Source organism: Thamnophis sirtalis, unplaced genomic scaffold (genome assembly GCF_051295495.1).
Source record: "Thamnophis sirtalis isolate CommonGarterSnake01/CBP01778 unplaced genomic scaffold, rThaSir2_p1.2 scaffold_3, whole genome shotgun sequence".
NCBI lineage: Eukaryota > Metazoa > Chordata > Lepidosauria > Squamata > Natricidae > Thamnophis > Thamnophis sirtalis.
Window position 1 is genome coordinate 11020447 of NW_028261383.1, and position 26710 is coordinate 11047156.

The following is a 26710-nucleotide window of genomic DNA, read 5'->3' on the forward strand; positions in this document are numbered from 1 at the left end:
AAAAGAATTGAAATGGAAATAGGCTTGTCACATAGCAATAAGGACGGATGGAAGGTGGACCAAGGCAGTCATAGAATGGACCCCGCTTGATCAAAACAAACCCCACAAAAGACTTAAAACAACATGGATAGAAAACATCAGCAAGTCATGCAACCCCAATTGGCAAAAGAAAGCTCAGGATCAGGAGAAAACCAGAAGCATCACAGCAAGACCAGTTGGAAAAATAGCGGGCTCCAATAAGCTCCATAAAAATCCAGCTGGACAAACTGATGTTGGGGGATCTTCAGACCAGAAATGTCCTGTAAAGATGGGGAAGAGGGAGAGGCATCTCTGACAACCAAGAAGAACTGGTAAGTTCCACAGTAGGTCAGAGAAACCTTTTTGGACTAAACGGCAGAGGTGGGGGCCTTTTCTAAATGACTGCTCTGAAGCTGGGGCAACCAGACAAGGTTTTTTGAGCAGGAGCAGTGTTGGAACAAAGTGTTGGAACTGGGTGAGTGATTGGCCAACTCACAGGTAAAAGAAAACTTTGATTTTGGACTTAAAAGGGGTGTTGGAGCTGAAATTAGTAGCTAATTGGCATTTGGGAAACTCCATGGAGGAAGAAGGATAAAGTGGAGGCTAAAACACCAAAGCCCAAGAAGATTCTTGCTTTTATAATTGGATTTGGAGAAACTAAAAATAAAAAAGAAGATATTGGATAATCATTTGTCTGAAGTGGTGTAGGATTTCCTGCCTAAGCATGGGTTTGGACTAGAAGACCTCCAAGTTCCCTTCCAACTCTGCTATTCTGTTCTGTTTTGTTATATTCTATTCTATTTTAAATATTCCAAATTTAGAATAGATCTAAATGTTTTTTGGAATTGGAGCAAAAATTTAGTCTTATTGAAACTGGCTCCTGCGTGGATGACATTTGTTATCCTTCTCTGCTTTGAAAAAGAGTGAAGGTTCAACTTTGATTGGAGGGATCTTTGTTGTTTTTGTGTTGTTTCTTATTATTCTTTTCATGTTTTTTGTCATATTTTAAATTATAAGACATGCTCCAACACTGAGGGTTTTTATTGCTCCAACACTGAGATTGTTGCAAATTCAGTGAATGCCAAATTGTTTATTGAGAATCCTTCTTCACAGTAATGAATTTTGGTTGGGAAAAAACAAAGGTGGATTTATCTCATCTCCAATTGGGAGAAAAAATGCAACAACCCTCTGTTCTTGGATTGGCATCCCCCATCTCAGCTCAGGGTTGAGGTGGAACGAGAAATCATTGTGTTCCTCTGTGTGCACACTCTAGTTCTGTTGATAGGACAGGAACTAAAGAGGATGGGGACAAATTTCTTGGTTTTGTTCTGATACTTGGCAGCTAGAAGTGAGCACCATTACCTACAGTGTGAATTAAGGACCCCAAGTTAGAATTGTAAAGTAAGAAAAAAAGATAGAATGTAGAACATCTGGGTTGGAAGGGGCTTTGAAGGTTTTCTTGTCTAATCCTCTGCTTAGGCAGGAAATCCTATACCATTTCATTCAAATGACTATTCAGTCTCTTCCACAACTTATGAGGCACCCACAACTTATGAAGCCAGTTGATTGTTCTAACTGTCAGGAAATTTCTCCTTAGTTCTAGGTTTTTTTTTTTTTTTTTTTTTTTATAGCAATAGCAGTAGACTTATATACCGCTTCATAGGCCTATCAGGCCTCTCTAAGCGGTTTACAGAGAGTCAGCATATTGCCCCCAACAATCTGGGTCCTCATTTTACCCACCTCGGAAGGATGGAAGGCTGAGTCAACCCTGAGCCGGTGAGATTTGAACCGCTGACCTGCTGATCTAGCAGTAGCCTGCAGTGCTGCTCTTTAACCACTGCGCCACCTTGGCTCTTCTAGGTTGGTTCTCATCTTGGTTAGTTTCTATCTGTTGCTTCTCGTATTGCCTTCTGGTTCAGATTAAGGGAGAGCATCCTATATTTAGAGAGTGCTGGAATTGTAAACAGTAACTTATATGGAAATGATCTAATGCAGTGGAGGAAGATTTACTTACTCTGACAATTCTGTTGAAGGACTTTTATGAAAACTTAATAATTGAAACCGAGCCTCCGTTGAAGAGATGATGCCACTAATGTAATAATCTCCTGGCTTGTAAAGATGCTCTGGGTCCACTTTACCTTGCTCCAAAGTCAGAAGGCATTTCGCTTTCTGCATCACACCAGATGCCAATGGCCACAGAAACAGCACAAATATAAACAGCAGAAACATGATTTGTATTGTTGATTGAACCTTCTATGTTGCACCTGCTTTTGAACAAAGAATGAGAAGAAATGGAAGAAACTAAAGCTCCTTCCAAGACTGAAATTTTGCATCCAGACAGCATCAAGCCAAAGGACATAAGTACAGCCCACCTGCCCTAAAAATAGATTCCTTCTCTATCTCCTGAGCCATTTCTGACATAGACCACACCCAGCATTGCTTTTGAGTTTGATATTTACACCAAGACATCCTGACGTGTTATTCTTACTTTCTATGGAAGTTTGCAGAAACCTCTCTAGGGACTTAACATAAAGGCAGCAAATAAAAGAGTAAATAAATCACTGTGATTTTGATAATTGCAAGGAAGAGAGCACAATCCTCTCTGAATCTTGAACTAGTCAACAGGCAGGTGCCCAATGGGAGAACTCATAGAGGTCACTCTAAACTTTGAAGATAAGCCAGTGAAGGATATCTGAGAATTTAGCCTCAAATCTTTCTAATAAAACACTTTTAGAAATGGCATTGATTTTTTTAGATGCACAGAAAGCCCTTGATAATGTAAATTGGCAATTTATGATACAACAGTTAGATTGTATGGATTTTGGTGAGAGGTTTATAAACATGATAAAGGCAATATATTACAAGCAAATGGCAAAAGAAATAGTTAATGGAAACCAGATGGAGAACTTTAATATAAAAAAGGCACAAGATAAGAATGTCCATTGTCCCCATTCAATTTTTTTTACTACCGGTTCTGTGGGCATCGCTTGGTTGGCATAGCTTGGTGGGCATGGCTATGTGGTCATGTGATTGGGAGGGCATGGCCAGGTGGTCATGTGACTGGGTGGGTGTGGCCAATTCAGCAGTTTATTTTTCCAATTTAGCAGTCCATTAAATAATACACAGGAGCCCCCTTTTCTATTCTTCTTTTTAATACTGCATGAAGTTTTTGCTCTAGGTTTTTTTTACTAAAGGGGAGAGGCTGGCGATGCCTGGGGAAAGAAAGACATGCTTTCCACAGATATCCTGGCTATATTTAAAGGGCCACCTAATGTAATTGGTGATGGGAGATTCATTGGTGAGGTGATAGTGACTTAAGGTGCAATGTTCACTGGTGCAGTAACTGGAGTTGGCCAATTGACAGGTGTGGTGAGTGTTAACAGAGAACTCATTAGGCTGGAAATGTTAACTGTGCTCAAAACATTGGCTGGGCTTCTCATATTCACTGCAGGAGCCACAATGCGAGGAACTGCTCCTTTGGTACTAAGTGAATTTTGCCCCATTTAACAACCTTTCTTGCCACAGATATTAAGTAAGTCACTACAGTTGTTAAGTTAATAACACAGTTGGTAAGTGAATATGTCAGAAGGTTGCAAAAGTTGATCACATGATCCTGGAACACTGCAACTGTCATAAATATGGATAAGTTGACAATCATGTGAATTTTGTGTCAGCTCCGGCCAGGCCTGAGCCCTGGAGCTGCCATTCAGGGGAGAAAACTGCACCAGCTACCAAAACTTGAGCTTACCAGATTTCCCTCCTCCACAAGCAGTCCAGCAGAGAAATCTACAAAGCTCTTGATAACTGACTGAAAACAATCCATGATTAATTGTCGGGTAGTTTTGACTCTGGGTCACGAGGTGATGTGTGTGCGCACACGCTGGGATGGAGTTTATCCTAATCATCAAGTAACTATAAAAGGTACTGGGGAGCAGGGAGCATTGGGTAGAAGAAAGGAAAATGAATTTTATCCCTCAGAAGGCGGGGTAGCCAAACTTTAAATAATCTGAAAGGAATGGAAGATGGTAATATTTTACATTTAAGAAGCAAAATGCTTTTGCTCTCATCTTTGTAATGAAAAGAGTTCCTCCAGCAGAGGACCTCTTATTCAAAGATGCAAAACTGAAAACTGCCTCCACAAGAAAGACCCACCTGAGGGATTTTGTAGGTACCCAACATGGTTGAAATCTGTATGGAGATTCCAGTCTCGGCCTCTTCCAGAATAGTCACGGTGTTTCTCTCCGTTCCACAACTGTAGTTGGGTACATTGGCCTCCCAATCTGAAAGCAGGTCCAGCAAAGGATTTGTAGTCATTTCTACCTTGAAGAAATTTTCATAGATATTATAACCCAGGGTGATGTTAGGTAAGATATGGCCATTCTGATTGATGTCCTCAAAAGCAAAAAAGAAGGGCATAAATTTCCAACGAAGCTTGAGTACTTTTCTGCAGATATGAACGTGTCAATGAAAATAACATTTAGTTTCATTCCAGGATAACATTTTTAATAAACTCAATCACATTTTTTCTTCCAAACAATTTGCAATGTTCCAAAATATCTACATAGAAAAAGAATAAAAACAATAGAACATTTTAAATCACACAATATTATTTAAGAATCATTCTCCTATTTGGTTACAGTAGCACAACTTCAATTTCACGTGCTGGTCTTCTAGCATTTGGTTCCATATTTAATGAACTACTTTCCATAACTTAGTAAACATGATTGATATACACAGAGAGATAAAGGAATAATTGATTATATATTTTATATTCTAGACACTATCAATATTTTTGGTATTGGCCCTAGAGTAAGGTGACCAGACGTCCTGATTTTGGCAGGATAGTCACGATTTTTAATAATTTGTCCCGTGACCCTTTGTGTATTGAAAAAGTCCCGATTTTCCAAAAGAAAGAAAATCAATTTTAAAAAGGACGCCGTTAAAAAATTTTTTTTTATTTCTCTAAAGTTTCATTCCTGATGTGGCCTTTAGAGGGCAGTGTTTCCCTCCCTCCCCTTTTGCGAGTGCACATGCCGATGCGTGCCGTATTTCTGCAGGGAGAGCGATGGTAAGGAGGAGGCTTGGTCCTGGGCCAAGCAGCTCAGCCGTCGGAAGTTTCCCACCCCGCTTCTTTTGGGCTCTGCTCTTCTGCAGCCATGCCGTGCCAGCCGCTGTCAATCTGGTCTGGGTGAGCCGAGGGGAGGCAGGCGGGGATCCGGTTGGGAGAGGCTGGTGATGGGGGTAGCTTTTAAAAGGGTTGGGAGGCTCGGGGGAAGGCAATCGGGGGAAGGCTGCTTTGCAACTGCCAGCAAAGTCCCATCCCCCTCCCTGCTCTTACCTTTCCTTCTGCTTGCTCCATCCCAGCGGAGGCTGAGCCCGCCTCTTATTTGGACCTCCTGCATCCCCCCCCAAACGGAGCACTCCATTTCAAGCAACGAGGGGCGCCAAGCAGGGCAGGGTTGCACCCTCCCTCCCCCCAAGGCTGTAGGCGAAAGCTGCTCTCCAGCATCCCGACCCATCCCTGCCTTCCCAGACCCAGAGCCATCTCTGTGGAGGTCCTTTATGGCTTTAACGCGAAGCCTTGAGGGGGGAACAGGGCGCACCCAGGCACCTCTGCCCCTGAATCAGGAACGCTGGAGAAGCGGGCGCAGATCGCTGGCTTTTTAAATCAACTTTTTGGAAGGAGGATGGGAGGATGGATGGGGCGAGTACTAAAGGCATCCCGGCTGAAATCACTTTTAAAAAAAGCCATTTAAAAAAAATCCCACTTTTAAGGCGGTGAGCAGATCTAATGCTCCTTCCAACTCCCCACAACAGAGAAGGGGGGGGGGAGAAAGTTAGGGAAGGAAGGAAAGAAGGAAGGAAAGGAAAGAAAGAGGGAAGGAAACAAGGAAGGAAGGAAAAGAAGGAAGGAAAGGAGGAAGGAAGAAAGGAAGGAAGGAAGGAAAGGAGGAAAGAAGTAAAGAAGGGGAAAAAAAGAGTGACTGGACTTATTTCATCCAAGCAGGTTTTCATGCCCAAAATGGGACTAGAAACTCCTGATTTCTTGTCTGGACGCCTGAACCACTAATGAAAAGAAGGACTAGGAGAGACATGATAGCAGTGTTTCAATATCTCAAGGGTTGCCACAAAGAAGAGGGAGTCAAACTATTCTTCAAGGTACATGAGGGTAGAACAAGAAGCAACGGGTGGAAACTAATCAAGGAGAGAAGTTGTGAATGTTCCAACACTGGAAGTTTTTAAAAAGATGTTGGATAACCATTTGTCTGAAATGGTGGAGGGTTTCCTTCCTAACTAGGGGGTTGGACTAGAAGATCTCCAAGGTTCCTTCCAACTCTGTTATTCTATTCTAACATATACTGTTTTAAAGAAGCACAGAGGGAACAATCCTCCAGGCTTTAGTGACCATCACTAAGTGTTGTAGCTTATGATTTTTGATGAATGTATTCTATTTTATTTTTCTTTATGTACACTGAGAGGATATTCACCAAAGACAAATTCCTTGTGTGTTTAGGAGTTTAGCTTCTCTCTCTTGAAAATGTAAGCTACCATAAGGCATTATAATGCAAGCTGGCCTTAGCTTTCAAACAGTTCATTTAGTGACCAAAATTGCAATAGCATTGAAAAAGTGACTGATGACCATTTTTCACACTTAGCGACCATTTTCACACTTAGTGACCATTGCAGCATCCTCATGATCACGTGATCAAAATTTTGATGTTTGGCAACGGTTACAATTTATATTTGTAAATTGTAGTTATGTTGAAATAAAAAAAATATTACTATACTATTTTTGCGTTGTATGAAATATTTTGTTGCTCCGAATAAATTTTTTAATCAATCCCCCCCCCCGCTCAAAGGTGTCCCTCTTTATCAATCTGAAAATCTGCTCACCTTAACCTAGAGTTTAGACTGAGTCAAAATGGCTCCAGCATGGATGATATTCAGAAGCTGCTAAAGAACAGGTTATTTTCTCTGGGGCAAAGTTGAGCCCCTGTTGTGAGTTACTTTTTGTTGTTTTGTGGAGTTTTCTTGGATTATTTTCCTGTTTTCTATTTCTTGTTTTAATTGTAAGCCACCTAGAGACAGACACTGCGAATTCTATAAACAAATAAAGAATGATTTTTTTCATTTTTTTTTAAAAAAATTCCCCATTCCTGGGCATGAACTAATGAATTAAAGTGAGACATATTTTCACTTTCCATCAATTCCTATGTTAACATCACAACACCCATCATAAGATTCACAGACAACTTACAGCTGACCCATCAAAAAATCCTCACTTGATACACTCACATCTGAAGCCCTTATCGACACTGACACCGACACTGACATCCCCTAACTGAAGATGTTACTTATTCTGGTAACATCAAAACAAAACTTTCAGAAACCAACCCACAAGCAAGGTAGAGAGGTAGAGATTCCCCTCATACATATGTGCTAGTCATTCCTGACTCTAGGGGGCGTTGCTCATCTCCGTTACAAAGTCGAAGAGCCAGTGCTGTCCAAAGACATCTCTGTGGTCATGTTACCTTCCCACCAAAGGTGGTTCCTATTTTTCTACTTCCATTTTTGCATGCTTTTGAACTGCTTGGTTAGCAGAAGCTGGGACAAGTAACGGGAGCTCACTCAATTACGCGGCACTAGGGATTCAAACCACCAAGCTCCTTACCTCTCTGATCGACAAGCTCAGCATGTTAGCCATTGAGCCACTACATCCCTTTTATTTCATTATTTTGACATTAAATACTATTTTCAATTGGAATAAAAATATTGGAGGTTGACTCCTCCAAAAGAATAGTAGGGGGGTCACTGCTGCAGAGAAAAGGATGCATTGATATTTAGACATTTCAGAAAGTAGGGGAAAATGATGTGTATGTGTGTGTGTGTGTGTGTGTGTGTGTGTGTGTGTGTGTGTGTATGTATGTATGTATGTATGTATTCATAGGAAATAATGTAATAGTTCATAAATTACTTCCACCCTTTTCTTATCCATGAGAACAATGGTCTTAGAAGAAGAATTTGCATTCTTTTTTATATATAATTTTATTTATAGTTTTTTCTTTAACAGCCATAAGTGCTTAGTGAACAGTGTATCTGGGCCGATATACTTTATACACAATATTATAGAATGATAGAATGACAGAGTTGGAAGGTACATTGGAGGTCTTCTAGTCTAACCCCCTGCTTATGCAGGAAACCCTACATCACTTCAGACAAAGTATTATTAATGATAAGAATACTATTTAAATATACATAATTATAATCTTTCAACTTCTAATGTTTGTGTATACATTGTACTTATAATATATTCTACTATACATTAGTATAAATAATATTATTTTCCCAATTTCTACTTTCTATCCCTTTTTTCCAAATCTTAGTAAAATAGCCACCATGTTAAGAATTATTCTACATCTATCCATCTTCTTTTGCCCTTTTTAGTATTTCAATTCTGATTGATTTTTTGATAAATCTTTCATGTTTCTCCCTTGGGATCTTGTATCTCCTTACATTACACTTATTTAATCTAAGTATTATCTTGACAGGATTGATAACCCCAGAACATTGTTTTATTGATTTATTAATTATTTGCTTTATCAAAAAGAGCTTGAGCTGTAAATCACTGAGACATTTGGCTTCTTCAAGATTTGGGACAAGGTACAAAATACAAAGTACCTTTTCAAATCTATTAATCCATGGCCTCTGCCTAACATGATTTGTTAAAAGTTTGTAGGGGAAAAAAGGAATACCCAGATTACCTGTCAATTTCTCTATGGCTCTCTGTTGCAGTTTGGGTATGTCCAAGAGGCACCAGCCACTGGATCACTGCTTGTAAAGACCAATATGAAAGGTTCACTATAGTAGTGAATACCAACATTATGGATGAAGTTTTAGATATGGGAATGAGGTTCTAGACATATTGATGGAAAGAAATTCTTGTTTATGGGAGGTGGCAGACAGAAAAGTAGAAGTTGAGATAGGCAAACTGTATTTACAAAATCATCAACATAAACCAAAGACAAAAATTTGGGAGAACAGGAAAGGAGACAAACTCTGAGAGGGGTTTTCTACATACCTAAACACAATGAAAACAGGTTAAATATATTTATCATGTATAGAGTTGTTTCTAATGTGATGCAAAACAAAACAGATATGTGTGTGGACTCATGCTTTTTTAAGGAACTTTATAGGACAAATTAATATATTTCAGTTATTAAATGACATAAGGAGAAAAATCATATCAAAAGTTAATTACGATTTTGTTTTGACATCAAATGTTCTTTTGTATTCAGGTCTGGTCTTAAAAAGATAATGTAGCACTTGGGGATGAAGATGCAGCTTAGCAGGCCAGTGCTTGAAGCCAAGATGGAGAAGATCTGAACGGCCACCATATACTTTCCCTTGATGCTCAGGTAGGTGGGTACGAAGGATATCCAGACGCTGCAGAAGACCAGCATGCTGAAGGTGATGAGCTTGGCTTCATTAAAGGCCCCAGGGAGATTCCTGGCCAGGAAAGCCACCGTGAAGCAGATGAAAGCCAGGAAGCCCATGTAGCCAAGGGCAAAGTAGAACATAGCTACAGAGCCTTGATTACATTGAAGGATGATCTCTGTGGATTGTGAATACATGTCTGACTCAGGGAATGGGGGAGAAGTGCCCAACCAGATGCTGCAGAGGAGAACCTGGATACCAGAACATGAAAGGATGATAGAATTGGCCAATGTCTTCCCTAACCATCTTTGTACATTGTTCCCTGGTTTTGTGGCAAAGAATGCTAATACCACAGTGACTGTTTTGGCCAAGACTGTAGAAATGGCAACTGTGAAGATGTTGCTGAAGGCTGTTTGTTGGAGAAGGCAAGTGGCTCTCCTTGGCTCGCCAATGAATAGGAATGATGTCAAGAAGGAAAGCAGGAGGGAGATGAGGAGGATGTAGGAAAGGTCCCGATTGTTGGCTTTCACTATGGGAGTTTCTCGGAATTTAATGAAGATTGCCAAGGCAAAACTTGTTACTAAACACAGGAACATTGCAAAGGAAGCTAGGATGATCCCCAAATTTTCTCGATAGGATAGGAAAGTTTCAGTCTTAGGTATACACTCATCTCGCTTGATGTTTGGATGCTGATCTGCTGGACATTTGGAACATTTTTCAGCATCTGGAAAGAGAAAGATAGCATGTACCAATTAAATCAGGTTGTTCCTTCAGGTGCATAGTTGGAGTGAAACTAGTGATGGTGTGGATGAATGTTTTGATTCCAATGTGTTATGCATTGTTTGAATCCCAGACTTCATTAACCATCCTTTAGTGGTGAAAACTCTGCAGTGTCCCCCTGGCAATAATCCATGGAAAAATAGTCTCTTGGACCTCCAAAACCTGGACCATTTCAAACCCAGGAAGAAGGATTACCTAGTCTCAGTGCCCCTTCCAGTTCTGCTCATCTGTATGAATAAACTGGAGGAAAGGAAAACTCTTTTATCAAATCCCATTTTTCCCAAATTGACCCAAGAGTCATCCCCCCCCCCCCCGCTGTGATCAAGGAAACTGGACAGCTGTTGCTCTGGCTGGTGTATTCCTTAGGGTTTTTTTATCCTCCCACCCATTTCCAGAAAAGCAAGGACCAATGGTTCCTGTCTCCATGGGCATCTCTTTTGAAGGGTGAGGGAAAAGACCAGCCTCCGTTTTAGCATTGTTCCTGTGAATCCAGTTAGAAGAGGAAACTCTTGTCTCTTTCACTCACTTAGAGACAGTCTGATATTTCTCATCAAGGTTTTGGAAGGAAGGAAGGAAGGAAGGAAGGAAGGAAGGAAGGAAGGAAGGAAGGAAGGAAGGAAGGATGGAAAGAAGGAAGGAAGGAAGGATGGATCTAGGGCTGGACTTGTTATTGGGATTGTTAAACATACAAGTTCAGTCTTCATTACTGGAAAAGGAGAAATGAGAAGAAAGGATTACTCCATTTTTCAGAAACACCAAACAGTAAAAAAGATGAAGAACAAGAAATCTTCTAATGCCAAGGCTTCTTTGATCCCCTGTCTTTTTATATCCTTCCCCTGATTTAATCTCAAATATTACTCATTTTCATACATTATGGAGTTTTTCTTTTAAAAGAAAAGTCATATCGGTAAAATCAACAATTCATGAGCTAGGTTGGCTTCTATAGACTACCCAAAGGTCTATACCATTTTCTGATGCCACCCACCTTCCATGGTGGAGATGGTTCCTTCTGCACATGGAAGACAGTCATAGCAGCAGATGAGTTCTCCTTCTCTAGCTACCTTCTTGAAGCCAGGAAGACAACTTTCCACACACTTGGAAGGAGGAAAGGGCTGAGGAGAGAAAGGAGAAATATCCACAATATGAACTCCCCACCCCGAAAAATATTAAAGGAATAAAGGCTAATTGAAATATGTCAAGGTACTGACGATTTAATACCTGTCAGTTGATGAAAGGTTGTAAGCTGTAATGCAGTATAAGGCAAGGGTGATGCAATGAGAATGATTCAGCAATACAGGCATAACTCTTTTAGGACTGATGGGAGGTCCACACAAGTCCATATATAGGTGGCTATTAAGAGGGTGTTTTCTTGTTAGAATGTATTCAGTTCTCTTGTCAACTTCGAAAGCGTTGCCATGACTATTATCAGGCTGGCATGGAAGGGGAAATTCCATGCATGCCTTCAGCCGGACTCAGATCTCCTGTCTACAGCCTAGTTGTAGAATATGAGTTATGACGCAGGACAGAAGGGAGGGGATACAGGGGTAAAGTTCAAACGCAATTAAGCGAAAGCAGTTTTGGTTCCACAGGAGTCCACGGCAGAATGTTGATCCAAATAAATGATTGGATTTCTTTTGAACTTTGTCTCGAGGCTTGTAAATTAATTAGGTCGTCTTCTGGGAACTTCACATCTCTCTTGTGTTTGTAGTGAATGGTAAGGAATTTTATCTTCTGAATGTGTTTGCCTCTATATAGTTGTAAATAAACCACTTCTTAATAGTCTTAAAGACTCTGTGTACTGTGTTATTGCTCCTGGGTGTATCACATAAAGCTAGTCATGCTGCCAAAACTCTGACAAAATACAAGGTTTATCCAACAAATTGATCTGAAACTCTTCTGTTTTTGTCCTTCCTCTCGTTGTTTCATATGCACTATGATTTTGAGACTTTGATTTTAAATTTTGTTATGAAATTTATCAGGAAACTATTCATTGGATTCTTTGGTTAGGTAAATAATGTCATCGACACAACTGGCTCAATCTACTTCCCTTTCCATAGACTCAGTGAATATATACCATGTGTGAAAATTGTTAACTCTATTTTTCAAGATCACCTGAATAACTAATAAAAAAGTTTACACTCTTTAGATTCAGGTCAGTTGACTTGAAAACTCAAAGGCATTGAAAGCAAACCCCCACCAATCCGAAAACTGGAATCATGTTTTTGCCACTTTCAGTGAAATAAAATAATTAGTCCCACCTTGCTCAGCATTTCCACCAGTGAGATACTCTTCTGGTAAATGATTACTTTAAAACCCTGGGATGCATCTTTTTCTAGACGCCCAGATTTCACTTCGTTGACAGATCTGTTGGGGAAAATGATCCAGTTCAGAATATCCAGGTCAGCTGTCAGATCTCCTTTTTCATTCAAATACACTCCTTCGATGGAATTATTGTGAAACTGTAAACTTTGAAGGAAGGAGTGAAGCTGGAATGGAAAAATCAGAGTTTAGAAACGACATCAGACTGGGGGAAGCTATGTGTAGGTTTGTGTGAGAAACTTTCAGCAGAAGGATAGCACATAAAGGGGAGGGGGTTCAGAGGTACCAATTATAATGTTACTTAGTTTCGGTAATGAAATATCTGCAAGGAAACAATCAAGCTCAGGGAGCACCAAGAACACTCCCCTTCCCCATTCAGAGGAATTTGACTTCCCCATTGTATCAGAAGGAATGGAAGGGGGTTCTCTGAGGCACATAAACACTTATGCTTTTAGAGAGAAAGTCCAAAGAAGAGGGACATGGACACAGAATAATATTATGGTCAGGTAAACAGAAGATATTTGATTGAATGAGATAGCAGGATAGAGGAATGAACAAGGTATCAAATATTCTGTTTGGGGAAAAATTAAACTGATTCCCAACTGCAAGAATATTGGAATTCATTGTTGGAATGTATTTCAATGCAACAACAACAGTAATATTCAGCCAGTAGATGTTTACAAGTTTGGATCTATGGTATATATGTTCTTTTGTTTAAATAGAGCTTCTCGTTAACAGTTAAAACAGTTAAGAAGTAAAGCACATGGTGACTGTACTCTTTGTTAGCTCTGTGGTGCTATATATAAACAGAATTTCTAACCAGGGGAAACGCAAAAAAGAAATACCTGCCAACCTTTCAGCCTTGGAGCTTCCATCTTCATACTCTTCTTCCTCACAGATTTCTTGAATCTAGACACATAAACTGAATTTAAGGCCCTTGCCACAGCCCAAATAGTGTTGTAAGTGAGATGGCTGTCTACTGCCAGGACCCAATCAATCAACTCTTTTTGCAAAATCCCCAGTTCTGTCTGTCTGCACCGTCTCCAGACTTTCAAGGAAAAGGCATCCTTGGTAGATGAACATGTAAAGCTTTTCCTCATACTATTACGCATGGCTTTGGAAGCAACAGAAAAAACATTAAAGTTTGCCCGTTTCCCTTTCTGTATCAGAAAGGAAAAAATGGGACCAATGTGTTTATAGGTAAACATATTAAACTTCACATCAAAACTGAGATCCCAATGAGCTGTGGTGATCCAGACTTTTTCCAGAGTATTTCCCATTGCATGTAGTACTCCTTGTACAATTCTTATTCCTACCCGGAATGAACTGGTCTCTGATCCATAAACAAAGACATTAATTTTCCTCCACTTGAAAAATGGTTCTAATATCATATTCATTGTTTGCTCATTTAGTGGAAAGGTTTGATATATTACTACACAAATGCCACTCTGTAGCATCAATGAAGACATTGTCCTCATGAACCTCTCCCCTTGGTCAGTTTCTGGAGCCACAAGACCAACAAAGGTCCACCTGAAATGGAGGAGAAGCTTAACTATTCCTGGGTACTGGACTCCTTCAGCAGGGAGCATTGGGTAGAAGAAAGGAAAATGAATTTTATCCCTCAGAAGGGGGGTAGCCAAACTGTAACTAATCTGAAAGGAATGGAAGATGGTAATATTTTACATTTAAGAAGCAAAATGCTTTTGCTGTCATCTTTGTAATGAAAAGAGTTCCTCCAGAAGAAAACCTCTTATTCAAAGATGCAAGACTGAAAACTGCCTCCACAAGAAAGACCCACCTGAGGGATTTTGTAGATGCCCAACATGGTTGAAATTTGGGTGGAGATGCCAGTCTCAGCCTCTTCCAGAACAGCCACTGTGTTTCTCTGCCTTCCACACCTATAGTTGGGCACATTGGCCTCCCCATCTGAAAGCAGATCCAGCAAAGGATCTGTAGTCATTTCTACCTTGAAGAAATTTTCATAGATATTATAACCCAGGGTGATGTTGGGTAAGATATGACCATTCCGATTGATGTCCTCAATAGCAAAAAAGAAGGGCATGAATTTCCAAAAAAATTTGGTTGATTTGCTGCAGATACAAGCATATTGAAGAAAATAGCATTCAACTTTTCTTCCACAATAATACTTTTAATCTGCTAAGTAACAATTTTTCTTTTAACAGTTAGTAACATTCTAAAATATTAAATAAAATAAAATCAATGATTTTTTTGGGATTCTACAGTTTTTTAAAGACACTCACATACTTGTTTAAACTAATATAATCTAGATTTCATGTATTGGTGTCAGGGTTTCAAGTAATACTCCCCAATGAAAGAAGACTCTGAGGCCAGTAATTCCTCAAATTTCCATTTTATTAGAGATGTGATATTGGCACATCTGAGAAAACCCAAATCTTAGAGTTCCTTTTTTCCCACCCAAAAGAAATTTCAAATCCCTGCCCAGCAACCACATGGTCCATCACATGGTCCAACATGTCTCTCCGGGTCATGAATATTTTAATATTTTCACACTTTCCAGATACAATTGTTACAGAAGCTATGAGTGATATAAAGAGCCATGGAAAGATACATGCTCAGCATTACAAGCAAGATAGACCTACACACAAATGAGAGAACAAATGAAAGTATATGATGCCATCAAGGGAGTAAAAGAATTGAAATGGAAATAAGCTGGTCACATAGCAATAAGAACGGGTGGAAGGTGGACTAAGGCAGTCATAGAATGGACCCCACTTGATCAAAATAAACCCCACAAAAGACCTAAAACAACATGGATAGAAAACATCAGCAAGTTATGTGACCCCAATTGGCAAAAGAAAGCTCAGGATCAGGAGAAAACCAGAAGGATCACAGCGAGACCAGTTGGAAAAATAGCAGGCTCCAATGAGCCCCGTAAAAATCCAGCTGGACAAACTGCTGTCGGGGGATCTTCGGACCAGGACTGTCCTGTAAGGATGGGGAAGAAGGAGAGGCATCTCTGACAACCAAGAAGAACTGGCAAGTTCCTTAGTAGGTCAGAGAAACCTTTTTGGACTAAATGGTATAAGCGGGGGCCTTTTCTAAATGACTGCTCTGAAGCTGGGGCAACCAGACTAGGTTTTTGAGCAGGAGTGGTGTTGGAACAAAGTTTTGGAACTGGATGAGTGATTGGCTAACTCACAGGTAAAAGAAAACTTTGATTTTGGACTTTAAAAGGGGTGTTGGAGCCAAAATTAGTAGCTAATTCGCATTTGGGAAACTCCATGGAGGAAGAAGGATAAAGTGGAGGCTAAAACACCAAAGCCCAAGAAGATTCTTGCTTTTATAATTGGGTTTGGAGAAACTAAAAATTATAAAAAGAAAGAACCCGTGAAAAGTTTTTTTTAATGTGGATTTAAAGTGTTTTTGATAGTTTTGACAAATTAGCTGGTTTGACTGTATTATGGTTTTAAGAGAACCATCTGCTGGGAAGAGAGTATTGCCATACTTGGTGGAAGATAGAAGAGAAAGTGCAGCTGGTAAAATTGGCCTTGACTACCAGAAAAGATAATTTGGAACTGTGAGAACTTTTAAGGAGTGTTTGTTTTTCTACATTGCTTGGTTTTGATTTTCTATAGCTGTGGAAGGTAATAAATTTTTGGCTTGGATTGCATTGGACCAATATTAGAATTAGACATTAGAATCTGAAAATTAAAAAAGAAAAGACTGCATGGACTTTTAAGTTCTAATTAAATGTGACATAATTTAAAAGTCTTAAAAGCAATTTAGAACTAAGGAGAAATTTCCTGACAGTTAGAACAATTAATCAGTGGAATAACATGCCTCCAGAAGTTGTAAATGCTCCAACATTGGACATTTTAAAGAAGATAGTGGATAACCATTTGTCTGAAGTGGTGTAGGATTTCCTGCCTAAGCATGGGTTTAGACTAGAAGACCTCCAAGGTCCCTTCCAACTCTGCTATTCTAGTCCTGTTCTGTTCTGTTCTGTTCTGTTCTGTTCTGTTCTATTCTATTCTATTCTATTATATTCTATTCTATTCTATTCTATTCCATTATATTCTATTCTATTCTAAATATTCCAAATTTAGAATAGATCTAAATGTTTTTTTGGAATTGGAGCAAAAATTTAGACTTATTGAATCTGGCTCCTGCATGGATGACATTTGTTATCCTTCTCTGCTTTGAAAAAGAGTGAAGGTTCAACTTTGATTGGAGGGATCTTTGTTGTTTGTGTGTTGTTTCTTATTATTCTTTTCATGTTTTGGCATATTTTTAATTATAAGACATGCTCCAACACTGAAGGTTTTTAAGAAGAGACAGACAAATTTTCCGAAACGATATAAGGTCTCCTGCTTGATCAAGGATTGGACTAAAAGACCTCCAAGGGTCTTTCCAATTCAGTTATTCTGTTGTTCTGTTAGTACCCTGGTATGCACTCATGAATGAGAATGAGAGATTGTTGCAAATTCAGTGAATGCCAAATTGTTTATTGATAATCCTTCTTCACAGTAATAAATTTTGGTTGGGAATAAACAAAGGTGGATTTATCTCATCTCCAATTGGGAGAGAAAATGCAGCAACCCTCTGTTCTTGGATTGGCATCCCCTATCTCAGCTCAGGGTTGAGGTGGAACATGAAATCATTGTGTTCCTCTGTGTGCACACTCTAGTTCTGTTGATAGGACAAGAACTAAAGAGGATGGGGACAAATTTCTTGGTTTTGTTCTGATACTTGGCAGCTAGAAGTGAGCACCATTACCTGCAGTGTGAATTAAGGACCCCAAGTTAGAAATGTAAAGTAAGAAAAGAACATAGAATGTAGAACATCTGGGTTGGAAGGGACTTTGAAGGTTTTCTAGTCTAATCCTCTGCTTAGGCAGGAAACCCTATAACATTTCATTCAAATGACTATTCAGTCTCTTCCACAACTTATGAAGCATCCACAACTTATGAAGCCAGTTGTTCGTTCTAACTGTCAGGAAATTTCTCCTTAGTTCTAGGTTGGTTCTCACCTTGGTTAGTTTCTATCCGTTGCTTCTCGTATTGCCTTCTGGTTCAGATTAAGGGAGAGCATCCTATATTTAGAGAGCGCTGGAATTGTAAACAGTAACTTAAATGGAAATGATCTAATGCAGTGGAGGAAGATTTACTTACCCTGACAATTCTGTTGAAGGACTTTTATGAAAACTTAATAATTGAAACCGAGCCTCCGTTGAAGAGACAATGCCACTAATGTAATAATCTCCTGGCTTGTAAAGATGCTCTGGGTCCACTTTACCTTGCTCCATAGTCAGAAGGCATTTGGCTTTCTGCATCACACCAGATGCCAATGGCCACAGAAACAGCACAAATATAAACAGCAGAAACATGATTTGTATTGTTGATTGAACTTTCTACGTTGCACCTGCTTTGAACAAAGAATGAGAAGAAGAAATGGAAGAAACTAAAGACTGAAATTTTGCATCCAGACAGCATCAAGCCAAAGGACATAAGTACAGCCCACCTGCCCTGAAAATAGATTCCTTCTCTATCTCCTGAGCCATTTCTGACATAGACCACACCCAGCATTGCTTTTGAGTTTGATATTTACACCAAGATATCCTGACGTGTTATTCTTACTTTCTATGGAAGTTTGCAGAAACCTCTCTAGGGACTTAACATAAAGGCAGCAAATAAAAGGGTAAATAAATCACTGTGATTTTGATAATTGCAAGGAAGAGAGCACAATCCTCTCTGAATCTTGAACTAGTCAACAGGCAGGTGCCCAATGGGAGAACTCATAGAGGTCACTCTATACTTTGAAGATAAGCCAGTGAAGGATATTTGAGAATTTAGCCTCAAATCTTTCTAATAAAACCCTTTTAGAAATGGCATTGATTTTATTTAGATGCACAGAAAGCCCTTGATAATGTAAATTGGCAATTTATGATACAACAGTTAGATTGTATGGATTTTTGTGAGAAGTTTATAAACATGATAAAGGCAATATATTTTAGTTTATTACTTAGTTTTAGTTTATTATTTATAGGCCGCCCTTTTCCCTGAGGGGACTCAGGGTGGCTTACAATTTATAGGGAGGGGAATACAAAACAATAAGACATAAACAATACATAAATTAAAATAGAACACAACATTCATTCATCATTCGGGTGGGGACGGATTACGATCTTTATCCCCAGGCCTGACGGGATAGCCAGATATTGAGGTCGAGGCGAAAGGTCTGGGTGGTGGTGAGGGTACGAATCTCCACGGGGAGATCGTTCCAAAGGGTTGGAGCTACTACTGAAAATGCTCTCCTCCGCGTAGTTGCCAGTCGACACTGACTGGCAGATGGAACTTGGAGGAGGCCTAATCTGTGTGATCTAATAGGTCGTGAGGAGGTAATTGGCAGGAGGCGGTCTCTCAAGTACTCAGATCCACTACCATGGAGGGCTTTATGGGTGGTAAGTAGCACCTTGAAGCGCACCCGGAGATCAACAGGTAGCCAGCGCAGCTCGCGAAGGATAGGTGTTTTGTGGGCGAACCGTGGGGCACCCACAATCACTCGCGCGGCCGCATTCTGGACTAGCTGAAGTCGCTGGATGCTCTTCAAGGGCAGCCCCATGTAGAGCACGTTGCAGTATTCCAGCCTAGAGGTCACAAGAGCTCGAATGACTGTTGTGAGAGCCTCCCGGTTCAGGTAGGGTCGCAACTGGCGCACTAGGCGAACCTGGGCAAATGCCCCCCTGGTCACAGCTGACAAATGGTGGTCAAAGGTCAGCTGTGGGTCCAGGAGGACTCCCAAGTTGCGAACCCTGTCTGAGGGGTGTAAAATTTGGCCCCCCAGCCTGAGTGATGGAATACTAGCCAAATTATTGGGAGGGAAACACAACAGCCACTTGGTCTTATCCGGGTTGAGTACCAGTTTGTTAGCCCTCATCCAGTCCCGAACGGCCTCAAGACCCCGGTTCATCACGTCCACCGCTTCATTGAGTTGGCATGGGGCGGACAGATACAGCTGGGTATCGTCCACGTATTGGTGGTATCTTATCCCGTGCCTCCGAATGATCTCGCCCAGCGGTTTCATATAGATGTTAAATAGTAGGGGGGATAAGACTGAACCCTGCGGCACCCCATATGTTAGGGGCCTAGGGGTCGATCTCTGCCCCTCAACCAACACCGACTGCGACCTGTCCGAGAGGTAGGAGGAGAACCACTGCAAAACAGTGCCTCCCACCCCCACCTCCCGCAGTCGTCGCAGAAGGATACCATGGTCGATGGTATCGAAAGCCGCCGAGAGGTCAAGGAGAACCAGGATGGATGCATGGTCTCCATCCCTGGCTCTCCAGAGATAATCGGTCAATGCGACCAAAGCGGTTTCTGTGCTGTAACCAGGTCTGAAGCCGGACTGGAAAGGGTCAAGGTAACTAGCTTCCTCCAAGGACCGTTGAAGCTGGAAGGCCACCACCTTCTCAACAACCTTCCCAACAAAGAGGAGTTTGGAGACAGGACGGTAATTGTTGAGAACGGCTGGATCCAGAGATTGTTTCTTCAGGAGGGGTCTCACCACCGCCGCTTTAAGTGCGGAGGGGAAGTGCCCCTCCCGAAGGGAGGCGGTAACGACCGCCTGGATCCAGCCTCGTGTCACCTCACTGCTGTTGGCAACCAGCCAGGAGGGACACAGGTCCAGTACGCAGGTGGAGGCACTCACAGCTCTCATGGCCTTGTCCACATCCCCAGGGGCAACATCCTGGAACTCAACCCAGGGGTGGTCTGCCAATTTATCATCTTGTGCCTCGGCTGGATCTGCAAAGGTGGAGTCCAAGTCCGACCGAAACCGAGCAACTTTGTCCGCTAAGAATTGGGCATAATCCTCAGCTCTACCCTGCAAGGGTTCCCCCGTGTCCCTCCTATTTAGGAGGGAACGGGTTATCCTAAACAGGGCGGCTGGGCGGGACTCAGCGGACGCAACCAAGGTGGCAATATGAGATCTTTTTGCTGCCCTAAGTGCCCTGATGTAATCCTTGGTGCAGGTTGTTAATAGTGCTCGATTCGACTCGGACTTATCGGACCTCCACAAGTGCTCTAGGTGTCTCCTCCAGCGCTTCTTCTCCCGGAGCTCCTCGGTGAACCAAGGAGGTCTCCAGGATCCGCTGACCCGGAGGGGCCGTAGTGGCGCAATCCGGTCAAGAGACTCCGATGCCGCCGAATACCAGGCAGCAGCCAGAGTCTCCGCCGAACTGTGGGCGAGAGTATCAGGAATAACCCCAAGCTCCGTCTGGAACCTCAAGGGGTCCATCAGTCGCCTGGGGCGGAACCACCTGGTCGGTTCCTCCTCCCTACGGTGGGGGTTTGGCCTCCGGAAGTCAAGCCTCAGTAGGCAGTGGTCTGACCACGACAGGGGTATGGTGTCATTTCCCCTCAGACCAAGATCACACATCCACTGCTCCGAGAGAAATACGAGGTCGAGCATGTGACCCGCTGAGTGGGTTGGACCCCGAATTACCTGGGTCAAGCCCATGGCTGTCATGGAAGCCATGAACTCCTGCGCCCCATCAGAGTGTTCACCGAGCGATGGCAAATTGAAGTCCCCCAGAACCATAAGCCTGGGGAACTCAATTGCCAGCTCGGCTACTGACTCAAGGAGCGAGGGGAGGGCTGCTGCAACGCAGTTGGGAGGCAGGTACGTTAGCAGCAGACCCACTTGACCCTTGAGGTCCAACTTCACCAGCAGAGTCTCACACCCGACAAGCTCCGGAGCAGGGACCCTACGAGGTACTAGAGACTCCCGGATAACAATAGCCACACCGCCACCCCTTCTCTGGGCTCTCGGCTGATGAAGCACCTGAAATCCTTCTGTTCACATCTCTACAAGGGGGACTCCTCCTTCTGTGCCCAGCCAGGTTTCAGTAATACATGCCAGGTCTGCCCTCTCGTCAGAAATTAAGTCCCGGACGAGAGGAGCCTTGTGAGCAACAGACCTGGCATTTAGCAACAGCAGCCTGAGACCAGGGTCCTGACTACTCACGCCATCTGGCCTTGGAGTGGGACTCATAGGGCCGGAAGGAGGGATCTCTGTAATATAGCGAACCCTCCTTCCCCGGTAATGGCCAGCCCTAAAGTCCCCGCCGTATCTGCCTCTCCCTGTAGTGACCGTTATGCTCCGACCCACTCCCGTATCCCTGGTCCCCCCAGCCACCCCGATGACCCCCGCGTTCCCCAGCAGGTCCTCTGAGGCACTCATACTCATTCACTCACCCAAGCAGTCTCCACACGGTAATTAAAACACAAAATACAGCAGATAAGTCAATAAAAGTGGAACCATTCGCTCAATCACATGCGTATCCCATACATATCCCATACAAAGGAAAAAAGAGAAGAAAAAAAAAAGAAAGAAAAGAAGAGAAGAGAAGAAAATTGCGCAGTTACTTAAAAGGTGCAAATTCTGGAAAAGTCCAAAAGAAAGTCCCGAGTGGTTGGGGGAGGGGGAGGGCCTTCTTGCGAACTGTAAGTGCCCTCCACTCGTCCAATAGTGGTGCTGTCTGCGGCAGCAGGTCCGAGGTGGCATCAGGCAGCGATGGACATGGTAGATGGAGGTGCAGATGGAAGTGCAGGTAAAAGGGCAGATAACAATACAGTCCAAAAAGTCCGAAAGCCACTCTCAAGAAGGAGTCAAGTCTCACGCAGTAAAAGGCCCTGCAATGGCAGGGGCCCAGTGGGAGAAAGAATGCACTAACAGGAGAGGCCAGGCCAAGGGGAGAGGAAGGGGGGTGCAATAATAGCAGATGGAAACGACCTCCCATTCTCTCCCAGTGCTGTCCCAGGCTGACCGCCTTCTCCCTTGGACAAAAAAGATGGATAGTCCAGTGCAGTTCTAAGAACTCCTCGCAGTCCTCAAGGTCGGGAAGGCGCAGCTGAAAATGCCGAAAAAGCTGAGAGGTGCACCCAAAGGCATCATACGAGGGCCGCCCAAAACGGCGACCCAGCTGTTTGCTTCTTCGGGCCCCCTGGAGCTCGTTCTCCTACAGGAGCCTCTTCCCTCACCGGCCTGAGAAAAACTGCAGTGGGAACCTGGCTGCTTTGATGTTAGAGTCCAGCTACCCGAGCCGCCGAAAAAGGGAGAGTCGCGTTTCAAAACGGCCACAGTGACTAGAGAAGCAAACATGGAGGGGAGAATACCCGAGGGAGGGGGGGAAGTCTCTCAGCCAGCAGATGGAGAAAATCGAGACTCTCTCAGGCCAGCCGGGTCGTAAAAGCACCCCCGAACATATTACCCAACATCTCCAGCCAAGTTGGGCTGCAATGCCTGGGGAAAGAAAGACATGCTTTCCACAGATATCCTGGCTATATTTAAAGGGACAGCTAATGTCATTGGTGTTGGGGGATTCATTGGTGAGGTGATAGTGACTTAATGTGCAATGTTCACTGGTGCAGTAACTGGAGTTGGCCAATTGACAGGTGTGGTGAGTGTTAACAGAGAACTCATTAGGCTGAAGATGTTAACTGTGCTCAAAACATTGGCTGGGCTTCTCATATTCACTGCAGGAGCCACAATGCGAGGAACTGCTCCTTTGGTACTAAGTGAATTTTGCCCCATTTAACAACCTTTCTTGCCACAGATGTTAAGTAAGTCACTACGGTTGTTAAGTTAATAACACAGTTGGTAAGTGAATATGTCAGAAGGTTGCAAAAGTTGATCACATGATCCTGGAACACTGCAACTGTCATAAATATGAACAAGTTGATAAGCATCTGAATTTTGTGTCAGCTCCGGCCAGGCCTGAGCCCTGGACCTGCCATTCAGGGGAGAAAACTGCACCAGCTACCAAAACTTGTGCTTACCAGATTTCCCTCCTCCACAAGCAGTCCAACAGAGAAATCTACAAAGCTCTTGATAACTGACTGAAAACAATCCATGATTAATTGCCGGGTAGTTTTCACTCTGGGTCACGAGGTGATGGATGTGCGCACACACTGGGGTGGAGTTTATCCTAATTATCAAGTAACTATAAAAGGTAGTGGGGAGCAGGGAGCATTGGATAGAAGAAAGGAAAATGAATTTTATCCCTCAGAAGGCGGGGTAGACAAACTGTAACTAATCTGAAAGGAATGGAAGATGGTAATATTTTACAATTAAGAAGCAAAATGCTTTTACTCTCATCTCTGTAATGAAAAGAGTTCCTCCAGCAGAGGACCTCTTATTCAAAGATGCAAGACTGAAAACTGCCTCCACAAGAAAGACCCACCTGAGGGATTTTGTAGTGGCCTGACATGGTTGAAATCTGTGTGAAGATTCCAGCCTCGGCCTCTTCCAGAATAGTCACTGTGTTTCTCTGCCTTCCACACCTATAGTTGGGCACATTGGCCTCCCCATCTGAAAGCAGGTCCAGCAAAGGATCTGTAGTCATTTCTACCTTGAAGAAATTTTCATAGATATTATAACCCAGGATGATGTTGGGTAAGATATGGCCATTCTGATTGATGTCCTCAAAAGCAAAAAAGAAGGGCATAAATTTCCAACGAAGTTTGAGTGCTTTTCTGCAGATATGAACGTGTCAATGAAAATAACATTTCGTTTTCATTCCAGGATAACATTTTTAATAAACTCAATCACATTTTTTCTTCCAAACAGTTTGCAATGTTCCAAAATATCTACATAGAAAAAGAATAAAAACAATAGAACATTTTAAATCACGCAATATTATTTAAGAATCATTCTCCTATTTGGTTACAGTAGCACAACTTCAATTTCACGTGCTGGTCTTCTAGCATTTGGTTCCATATTTAATGAACTACTTTCTATATCTTAGTAAACATGATTGATATACACAGAGAGATAAAGGAATAATTGATTATATCTTTTATATTCTAGACACTATCAATATTTTTGGAATTGGCCCTAGAGTTTAGACTGATTCAAAATGGCTCCATCATGGATGATATTCAGAAGCTGCTAAAGACCAGGTTATTTTCTCTGGGGCAAACTTGAGCCCCTGTTGTGAGTTACTTTTTGTTGTTTTGTGGAGTTTTCTTGGATTATTTTCCTGTTTTCTATTTCTTCTTTTAATTGTAAGCCACTTAGAGACAGACACTGCGAATCACAAATAAAGATTTAAAACAATCTACCAAACAATAGATATTTTTTTTCATTTTTTTAAAAAAATCCCCATTCCTGGCATGAACTAATGAATTAAAGTGAGACCTATTTTCACTTTCCATCAATTCCTATGTTAACATCACCCATCATAAGATTCACAGACAACTTACATCTGACCCATCAAAAAATCCTCACTTGATACACTCACATCTGAAGCCCTTATAAACAGAAGAACACAGACACTGACATCCCCTAAACTGAAGATGTTACTTATTCTGGTAACATCAAAACAAAACTTTCAGAAACCAACCAACAAGCTCGGAAAACGAACCTTTACCCACATCCTACACTCGAGCAATAGCTATTCACCACTATTGCAAATTCCTATGTTTTTAACTGGAATGATTTCGTCCCAGTACCAAATTTTAGTGGGGAGAAAATATAGTGCATCTCTTATGCGTAGAGAAAATACATAGCGAAAAGCATTCTGCCATTCTAGAACCAGGTGTCCCCTGGATAGCAGCCCAGCTCTGGAGTGGGGTGGAAGAGAGATTTCACTCTTTCTTCTGTGTCTGCACTCTAGTTCTGCTCATAGTAAAGAATGGATCGTGGATTGGGTGGGAAGCACCATGATTGAGTTTTTATACTTTAAAGCCTGAAATGAGTTTCATAATCTGCAGTGTGCAATAGGGACCCCAAGTTACCCCTTGAAGGATAGGACCTGTAGACATTTATTGAAGTGGCTGTAATGTAGTGCAGGACAATTGACTTACTGTAGAACGTTTTTTTTAAAAAGAATTTTTATTTATTTATTTATTTTCAAAACAAACATATATTGTAAAAAGTATATCAGCTGGTTACAAAAAGCTTTTGTGCATCTCTTCCAATGTCATCAAATATAATTCATATTAATTCAAATATCTTAACTCAAATATTTACCATATTAACATCATCATACCTTCACTTTTATTTGACTACAGTTATTTAAACATCCTTCATCCTTAAGAATACCAAAATTCAATACATAGCCACATGCTGGCATTTCATTTACTTATTTGTAAAATCCTCCATTAACATTAAATCCTCATATCCTATTTTAGCTAAACATCCATAATATTTAATACCAAAATTTTCTAATTCTCCATGTATATAATTTATTATCATTATCCTTTCTTTATTTAACTATATCCTATATCATAACATTTTCCCCGTATTAGTTAAAACTTAACTTTATATAGTTTTGTTTTTTAATTATAATTATTATTGCTTTTAATAATCTTTATAAATAGTCCAAAAATATTTCTAACCTTCCCTTCTCATGTCCAATTATTACTTATCATAACAGCTCAACATTGTATACATTACTATCATTATCAATTTTTATTTAACTATACCTATTACCAATGGATTTAACTAAGTTTAGCTAATTTCAAATTATACTCTTCCATCTATCCACCTGTATCTCTTCAATAACCGAACAATCTTATATCTACTGCCATTTGTGGATCCAATTCTCCAAACATCTTTTTAAACAAGTCGATACGAAGTGATCTTTGCACCTTCTTGTTTGTGGTATCTCTCATATAATGTTGACGCCCTCCTTTTGTTTCCTTTATCAGCTTGTCTTTAATTCTCAGCAGTGTTATCAAATGTTTAGCAAATAGTATTTCATAGTCCATAAGTTCTTTAATGCTTTCTTCTTCTATGTCCTGTCCTTTGAAGTAAATTTTCTCTCCATTTAACTCCTCTTCAAAAATTCCATTCTTTCCTCCCTCATAAATAAACCAATTGTCACAAATATCAACAAGCTCAAATTCTTTATCTCCGTTTTCCATTTCAATTTTTTGAATTTCCATCTTCTTATTTTGTATTTGATGAACATCCTCAGTTTTTTCATCACAATTTGTTGCCAAATACACCAAATAATCCAATTTTCTCTGAAATCTTTCCTCTGTATCAAACACCCTCTTCAAAGCTGAAAGTATCACTTGGAGAGATGCTTGAAGAGACGCCATGTTTATACATAGTTGTATTTTTTCTTAAAAGCTCAGCAAAACTGAAAGACTCACAAACTACAAAGGAA

At 41.3% G+C, this 26710-nt stretch overlaps 1 protein-coding gene across 1 annotated transcript; it reads right to left on the bottom strand.

The window, feature by feature from the left end:
• Positions 1 to 9269: 9269 nt before the first annotated feature.
• On the bottom strand, positions 9270 to 24970 carry LOC148047163 (vomeronasal type-2 receptor 26-like). The gene is made up of 7 exons (XM_087707978.1): positions 24965 to 24970; positions 23777 to 24016; positions 15734 to 15841; positions 14351 to 14590; positions 12492 to 12719; positions 11219 to 11345; positions 9270 to 10177 (listed from the first exon to the last, which is right to left on the bottom strand). Exons 1-7 carry the CDS (start codon positions 24968 to 24970, stop codon positions 9270 to 9272), a joined length of 1857 nt encoding a protein of 618 aa, XP_087564104.1.
• Between the last annotated feature and the right edge of the window lie 1740 nt (positions 24971 to 26710).